At 43.4% G+C, this 9083-nt stretch overlaps 1 protein-coding gene across 1 annotated transcript; it reads right to left on the bottom strand.

The window, feature by feature from the left end:
* Positions 1–4916: 4916 nt before the first annotated feature.
* Positions 4917–5990, bottom strand: LOC125998939 (poly(rC)-binding protein 1-like). Its single transcript, XM_049766955.1, has one exon. The coding sequence runs from the start codon at positions 5988–5990 to the stop codon at positions 4917–4919; it is 1074 nt and encodes a 357-aa protein (XP_049622912.1).
* Positions 5991–9083: the final 3093 nt, after the last annotated feature.

Genomic DNA, 9083 nt, shown 5'->3' with positions numbered 1-9083 from the left:
GAAAAGAAATATCCAAACCACACAAACCAAACTTCTTTAACAACCAAACTTTTGGGACCAGAGAGATAGCATAGAGGTAAAGAGTTTGCCTTGCATGCAGAAGGACGGTGGTTCAAATCCTGGCATCCCATATGGTCCCCTGAGCCTGCTAGGGGTGATTTCTGAGCATAGAGCCAGGAGTAACCCCTGAGTGCTGCCGGGTGTGACCCAAAAACCAAAAACAAAAAAAAACTTAAAAGGGTGCCTATTGGGATGGTCTCTAGGAACATTGGTGGAGGCTAAAACTGGGGTGGATTGGTGCAGAAACACTGTATGTTTAAACTCAATCATAAAGAACTCTGAATCACAATACTTGAAAGATGGAGGTTTTCTAAAAAAAAAAAAAAGTAAACCCATTGCTGGAGACTCAAAGCCACACTACAGTGCAGACTCTCCCGTACTACCAGGGAAAGTGCAAGAAACTCAATGCAGCCAGTTCCAGACCCTCAAACATTTGTGCATGTGCTGTCTCTGTGATTACTACAACCAAGTGGGTGGGAATCCTCATTATCTCAACCACAAGGACAACATTAAAGAGGGAAGGATGCTAGTATGGGTTATTAGGGCATAGACAGTGTGTCACTAACAGTGTCTTATATGTGTGTTTCAACTAATGAAATTAGAAATGTGTTTTAAAAAAATTGAAGTGCACACATATTTACAGGTCAAGCAGGGTTCACCTAACTATATGCACCCCCTTCTGCATCCATGCCAGAAAAAATTAGAAGAAAAGATGAAAGAAAGGTGGAGGCATCTTCACTGATCCATTGGTTTTTGGGGGGTGTGGATTGAGCCCCCTCTTCTGTCCCAGAAAGAAGAGACTGATTTTCGAATAAACACATTTAGAAAATCACCCAATATTCATCAGATTAGTAAGCCTCCCTCTTTAGAAAGAGCCACTCTGTGCTGTTTGCAGAACCCCCAGTCTTCCACACTGCTTCCTGGTCAGTGTCATCTGTTTGACCCAAACAAGAGCTTTTGCTGCATACTCCTTGCAGCCCTAAGCCAGGGGCCTGGCACCTGTCCCTGGCATTGAGCCCTAGTCTCACTGAAGAAACAGAGGCAGGGAGACTGGCTGCACTGATAAAGTTGGAGAAAGCCAGGACCCTCTGAAAGTGAGGTGATCCCCCCCCCAGCTAGACAGAATAAGGACTTGGCTGGCCAAACTCCCTGTAGCCCAGTCCTTTATTGTCTGGAAGAGCCAATATTAAACTCCAAAACAAAAAAAGCTGTGATGAAGAAAAGCAGTTCTCCAAGCTGCAGGGCAAGCAAAGGACAAGACCCTCAGAAGCAACACTGCAACATTGCCCCCTGGGTGAGAACCACACCAGTGTTTTTTTTTTCCCCACATGAATACCAGGTCTCATGCTCTACTAGGGTCCTCTGAAAAGAAGCCAGGCTCTCCATATTCCTCTCATCTGGGCACCATTTTGTCTTGATTTTTTAATTAAGATGATATTTGTGAATATTGGCAGCTAGAAGCCTGATGATATTTTCCACAGCTAGGATGGGTCGTTACAGCATAGACAGTGGGTCACTGCCAATGTCTAAGATGTGGGTGAAATCAGAAATGTGTTTCAAAGAAATGAATCACACACAAGCCCACATATTTACAGGTCAATCAAGATTCATCTAATTACATGCACCCCCTTATTTATCCACCCCCACAAAAGATGCAAAGACTTAATTAAAGAAGTACGGCAGACGTGCTGTGTTCCTGTTCTGTTTATGCTTAAAAGATGGAGCCTGATAGTAAAGTTGCCTGGATAAAAAATAGGGGGGGTATGAAAAGAAGCCAGGTCTGCTTTGGGGTGAGATTGCCCCCCTTTTCCTGGCTCTCCTGCAGTTTCAGATGTTCACTGAATAGGAATGAGCACCCCTGAAAACCCCCACCCCTTCAGGCTTTAATTATAGCATGTGTGGTGGGGAGAAGGACGGTCCCCTCTGGCTATCAGAAAAGGACTAATAAGAGCATCACTGGAGCAGGTAAAGCCCCCAACACTGGCAACTGCCTTGTAGGGATAAACAGGGGTTTGAGGCTCTTCCTGGCTTGGGAATGATCTGGTTTCCCAATCATGTCAAATTCAGCTGTATTTTCTTCAATGCTCTGTGACTCATCTATGCAGGAGACGCTGATAACAGAGTCACGACCAGGGATGAGCTGGCTCCAGAAGAGGCCTTTGCAGAAAGAAAAGAAAACCTTCTTTGGTCCATCACTGATCCCATCCTCACTGCACTGGGGAGATTTTTTTAACCCCTTCTCCACAATACAGTCACTCACAAGTGATTGATATGTTTCTATTTGCTCAGAGGGAAAATGTCCCAGAACAGCAAAGATGCTTTGTTTCTAGCCTGGTAACTCTGACCCCAGTTGATGTGGGACAGTTCATGCCTTGGGGCATCTTCCCACAGGTACCGTGCTCCCCAAATTGCTTAAGAGCCTTGAATTGATTTGAGATAGTCCTTGTTGCCTATTATTATAGGCAGAAACCCCAGTGGATATATATGGGCAAAGAGGCCAAACTTTGTTATACCAAAAAAATCATTCAGACAGTTCCCAATCCATACCCAATAGCAAAATAATAAAAAAATTAAAATAAAAAACCCAAAACAAAAACCAAGTGGAAAATTACTGGATATAGTAGATAACTGGTTAAACAACAGCACCACCAATAGTCACCAGTGGCAATCTGGAGGCAGAACTAGAGTGGCTGGTACAGGGGAAAATACAGAAATACGGCAGAGATTTACCAGGGGGAAATTAGTCCTTTCTATCTGTAGCTATGAACATCCCAGAGATACGTAAATCAAATGTTCTGGGCTACTCTTCAAGGAGAACTCTCGACCAGAAAGGTAAAAGTTAATGGCTATGAGCCTGTCCTGTGCTACTTAGGGTTTTTATTTGGTTCTATTAGCAAAGCTTCTGTTGTGCAAGATGAAGAACTTCTAGAGATGCTTTAATAACACAGCGGTCACTTCAAAATTGGTTCTGAGGGCCCATCTCCTGGGAAGTGCTCTTCACATGCCAAACAAACCTGACCAACAAAGGGGACGGGAACTTTGTAAGTGATGGATATGTTTATTCCTCTGACCATGGTAACAGTATCACCCCTATTGTGTGTGGTCAAATTCACCCAATTGCACACATTTTAGTACTTATGGATCAATTATACCTTGATGGGACTGTTTCATAACAGTTAAACAGATGGGGATAGAGCAATAGTACAGTTGGGAGGAATTGCCTTACATATGGTTTATCAGGCTTTGATTCCCTGTATCCCATATGGTCTTCCAAACACTGACAGGAGTGAGGCCCAAAGTCAGAGTCAGGAGTAAGCCATGAGCACAGATGGGTAAAGCCCCAACACCTAAAATAGACTTCTAATAAAATTGGATCATTTTTTTAAATATTAAAATTTGAATATTTGTCGTTTTGTTATTGTATTGAGCCACACCGATCATTATTTGAGGACTAGTCTCGGCATACTGTGCACAACAGCGAGCCCTGGTGGTGCTCTCAGGCCAGCTGCATACAAAGCAAGTGCTTTGCCTCATTATCTCTCAGGCCGCCCCCCAAAGAGGTTTTTAAAAGCCGAATGGCTGCCAGTTCGTTTATTCTGACATTTACTTCCTTACTCTTTTTACGCAATAGATATTTATTAAGTCCCTTTTATAGGTCTGGAATTAGGTGCCCAGGAGCCTGTGATTGTGTATATCTCATGCAGTTTATTCCTTGTTTTCACCTCTCACAGCCATCTGCCTTTCCAGACAGGAAAAGAGTTACATCTGGAGAGATAGTATAGAGGGTTGGACCCTTTTGCCTTGCACGCGGCCAACCTGGATTCGATTCCAGGTATCCCATCTAGTCACCTGAACATGTCAGTGCTGATTCCTGGCACAGAGTCAGGAGTAAGTCCTGAGCACAGATGGCTGTGGTTCAGAATCAAACCAAAAACCTGACATAGAACATGTTCCAAAACTCATTTCACTGTCACTGCTCCTCTCCGTGCGCCTCCCAGTGGTGCCTGAAGAACTAAGGGCAGGTGTTTGTCACACTAATTCCGGGACATGGGAAAGAAGCCTAACTAAGGAGCGGGCCAGAGGCTCGTCAAAGAATGAATAAGGTCCTTCTCGGAGCTCACGGTAACTCCCCCGGAATGTTTTTGGTAGCCCATAGAATTGTCAGGGAACCCAGTTCTCTGTATAAATCGGGATAACGGACCGTCTATAAGGTGTCTTCCTACAGAATTCTTCAGTGATCTAGATCTCCTTCCCCCAAGAGACGCTGGCTGAAAGTGGGGGACAGAGGGGCTCAAGTGGGCACCAGGGGTTATAGACCGAGATATTCTGTGAGTTGGGATGGATAAGGATAGAGTTTAGTCTCTGAAAGTGTTGTGCCCTGTATTGAGGTGATGAGATACGGGGGCTGCCCAAAGCCTGACTCTCCCCAAGGAACGAGGATATTCTCCCCAAGGAACGAGGATCTAGCTGGGCTCATCTTCGGAGCCTAGTGAACAGAGCAAACTAATGCAAGAATCGGCTGTGCTTGGTACAAGCACGCCCTCTGGCGTCTAAAAGAGGACGTGGCAGCATTTTTTTCCTCTTTTTTATTTATTTTTTTTGTGAACAATCCACTTTTATATATCAACATAAAATTTATGAGCCAAAAAAGCAAAACTTTAAACAGAAAAGCCTATCAAACAAATTCTAGGTATCATCATTAACACCTGAACACAGAATGAAAACTTATAAATTCTTAGCAGATAATAAATTTATGTTGAAACTATTACAAATTACCTAAAACTTAGAAACAATGTCCAAAACTGATTAAACCGGAGAGAGGGAACTTGCCCAAGTGGTCTCTCAGCAAAGCGTCCCTAGGGCATCTCATTGCTCAAGCTGAAAGTGAGCATATAGTAGGCCAGGCATATACTGGCATATGTTCCCGTGATCATAACCAGTCTCATACTTTCACCTTCCACCAGTGGGGAGATGCTGACCCGGGCACCTGATATGTGACGGACCGCGGTGATATTGGCTCCATTGATTCCAATCATGCTGCCAATTAAGCCATTGGGAATCATGAATTCATAGGTGGCCCGCCTCCGACGTTGTCTAGCTTCCCTTCTGCAGCGTCTGCACCAGTTCTGTAGATTGATGTAGATAGACTGCTCTATAGGCATGAAGAAGTGAGTAGTGGATGGCTGCCCCTGGCAAGAACCCATCTGAATCAGTGATTGCCCTGACAGGTAGAGAGCACAATAAAGGTAGCAAGTGGCATTGGGGCGGCTCTCGGCGTGTGGGTAGCCAATGGTAGCACAGGTATAATCAGCCACAGAGAGCTGACCCATGGCGTTGATAAAGCCCTCAGAGAGAACTGGGACCAGCCTGGGCTGGTAGAGAAAGGCCTGGCCATGCTCCTGAGGGAGACAGACTAGTGTTTCCAGCAGAGTCAGGAAGATCTGCTTCATGCAGTTGTTCACACTGTATGGCCGGCCAACCACGGTGATGGTCAGATCAGTGTCTCTGGACTGAGGGTTGCTGGACACATGCACCTGGGCCCCAGAGTGCAAGCAGATGCGCCTGAGCATAGAGCTACCATTCCACAGCAACTCGTAGCACAGCCTGACCGGTACAATCAACCGCAGGGTAATGGTTGGATGTGGGCCCAGGCTGGGGCGCAGGGATCTAAGGATGTTGTCTTGGAGCTTGTTAATAATGATTTCTACAGCTCTGAAGACCACAGTGATGCTGCCACTCAAGGTGAGATTCCTCTCAAACCGAATACTACAGGACATGCTGACCTGCACCCTACTTGCCTCATGGAGGGCCATCACAAACTGCATCTCCTGGTCCTCAAATCCTCTCCAGATCTGCAGATTGCGCATTATCAGCCGGAGGGTGAGGCTGATACGGGCACCGAGTCCTCTGCCACTCACATGGATGTCCATGGCTACAGGGCGTGGTGGTGTTCACCGGAGTCTTCCAGGAGCCTTCGTAAATGGTGGACCAATGGCCGTGACCCCAGCTGAATGAGGACCCTAGAAAATGGCGGTGTCGTAATCACAGAAGTCAGTTGAAAGTGCATCGTCATGGCAACTAGCAGGAAGTACTGCTCTAGGTAACGTAAAGTGTCTCAGACTGGCGCTGTAGATGACGTCAGAGGAAGCAGACACCGTGTTTAGCACAGGCATTATCCCAAGCGTCTTTAGAGTAGAGTGGCTATCATATTTGTTACTACCTTGTTTATCAACAGTATATAGTGAAATTTAGTCACCAAGACAATAATTGAGAGTATGAGTACAGGGAGATTAACAAATTGGGAAGCCATTCTCACGATGGTCTACCAAATGATCTTCTCTTAACATGTCTACTCAGTTACAAAACTTTCTCACATGCCCTGATCATAAAACCACACTACTGGTTCATAGCTCTTAAGAATTCTGGTTAGAGGGGGCTGGAGTGGTAGCACAGTCGTAGGGAGTTTGACTTGTGGCTGACCCAGGAAGGACGAGGGTTTTTTGATCTCCTGCATCCTATATGGTCCTCCAAGCCAGGAGCGATTTCTGAGAGCAGAGCCAGGAAAAAAAAAAACAAAACAAAAAAATAATTCTGCAAAGAGAAGTTAACTCTGGTAATGGGATCGGTGTTGGGTCATTGCATGCCTAAAATTCAACTACAAATAACTTTGTAAAGCACAGTGCTTAAATGAAATATTAATTCAAATGAAAGTAAAAGCAGAACAGTTTTATTTTTTAATACTTTATTAAGCACTTTGGTTACAAAAATGTTTGTAGTTGGGTTTCAGTCTTTGGATATATACCAACTTTCACCAGTGTAACATTCCCACCACCAATATTCCCCATTTCCATCCTTCCCCATCCCCTGCCTGTCTTCAAGAAAGGCATTCTGTTTCTCTTTTTTACTATCCTTGTCATGATATTTGGGTAGTTATTGGTGAGTTATTGGTGCTATTATTTCTCTAAAGGCTCTTACCACTCTTTGTGGTAAGCCTCATATCATGGGCTGGTCCTTCTGGCCCTCATTTATATTGTCTCTGGGTATTATTGCCATACTGTCTTTCCTTTTTCTTAAATCTCATTGATAAGTGAGACTGTTCTGTGTCTATCTCTTTCCTTCTGACTCATTTCACTCAGTCTCCATGTCCATCAAATTTAATGACTTCATTTATTTTCTAAAAGCTGTGCTTGATATCAAGGTCTTTAATCCATTTGGATTTGACCTTTGTACATGGTGTTAGATAGAGGTCTGAGTTCTTTTTTTGTAGTGGCTGACCAGTTGTCCCAGCACCACTTGTTGTAGAGGCTTTCCTTGCCCCATTTTGTGTTTCTTGCCCCTTTATCAAAGATTAATTGATTATATATCTGGGGATTGTTTTCTGAATGCTTAACTCTATTCCATAGATCTGAAGGTCTGTATTACATTACCATGCTGTTTTTGTAACTAGTGCTTTGTAGTACAATTTAAAGTTGGGGAAAGTGATGCCTCCCAATTTCTTTTACAAAGAGTTGCTTTAGCTATTCATGGGTTTTTATTGTTCCAAATGAATTTCAGGAGTATTTGACCCATTTCTTTAAAGTACATCATGAGTATCCTTAGAGGAATTGAATTGAATCTGTACAATGCCTTGGAGATGATTGCCATTTAATAATGTTAATCCTCCTAATCTATGCACAGCATGTCTCCATTTCCTTTTCTTCTCTTTTATTTCTTGAGACAATGTTTAGTAGTTTTCTTTCTATAGGTCCTTCACCTCTTTAGTTAAGTTGACTCCAAGGTATTTGAATTTCTATGGTACTATTTTGAATGGTTTTGGTGTTTTTAATATAATTTTTAATCATAGTGTCCTACATATCATTGACAATATTTTAGGTACATATTAACATAAAATCAGGGGAATTCCCATCACCGAATTGTCCTCCCTCCACCTCCGTTCCCGTCCAACCTCCCATATCCTCCTCCCTCACCCCCGGGGCTGCCAGAATAAGTGGTCCCCTCTGTGCCTAGCTAACTATTTAGTGGTCCTACACCTGTTTGGTCTTGGTACCTCCATTATTTCCCTCTGTAGTTGAGAGGCGGGACTAGATAGTTCAAGTTATCTGGTTTTGTTTGAAGAAGAGAAAAGTAATAAACTGGGGAAAAAATCAAATACGCCAAAAATGGACAGAGTCCTTCTGGAAGCTCTCATCCTAGTTTTGAGAGATGAAGGGGAAAAAGGAGTTGGAACACCACAACAGTACAAAAAGAAGTGTCAAATAAAACATTCAGTGAACACTCCAACAATAAAGATAAGCACCACATTAAGGCCATGGTCTTGAGATAAAAAAAACATAGCTGAGCACATAAAGGAAGAAAAGAAAAGAAGAAAAACATATGAACGGAGACAACTTCTTCAATAACCACACCAAAACAAATAAATTGGCAAAAACTAGATAAATAAAACAAATTTGTGCTTTTTTGCCTTGTTTTTTTCTTTTTTTTCTTCCCTCCTGCACAGGCACAGTAAATATTGGGGTCATTAAAAAAGGAATTCCCTTGGCCTAATAGAAACAGGGTTTCTCCATCCTTGCAGTATATTGTCATGGGATTAACTATAGACTCCTTTCAGGCTCATTTACTCTCCCCTTGGTGCTTTTGTGGTGTATAAATTTCTGCTCCGTCCTGGTTGATAAAATCAGACCTCTGTATCTAGAGATCTCGGTATCTGTACAGGTCAGGGAGTGGAACTTATGATGAAGTCTTTCTTTGTGGTTTTAGAAGTTCTGTTCCCTCCGTGTCATTTTAATCCGTTTTCTGTGGTTGGTGGCCTTGGTCTTTGTGCTGATCCTAGTACAGGGCCTGGGATAGCGTCTTTTGTTATGTTTCCAGAAGACCCATTTCGTTGCCATTGTCTCAGACAGACCTCTGGAACTAGAGATCATGGTTGTTGTGCAGGTCGTAGTTCAAACCCTAGACTAGGACTTTTTTATTGGTCCCAGGATACATACAGTCCGGTCATGGTTCTATCAGCCAGTCATCTGTAA

This window comes from Suncus etruscus, chromosome X, assembly GCF_024139225.1.
Source record: "Suncus etruscus isolate mSunEtr1 chromosome X, mSunEtr1.pri.cur, whole genome shotgun sequence".
In the NCBI taxonomy this organism is placed as follows: Eukaryota; Metazoa; Chordata; class Mammalia; order Eulipotyphla; family Soricidae; genus Suncus; species Suncus etruscus.
Note: the sequence above shows the minus strand (reverse complement) of the source record. Positions and strands in the feature narration are given on the sequence as shown.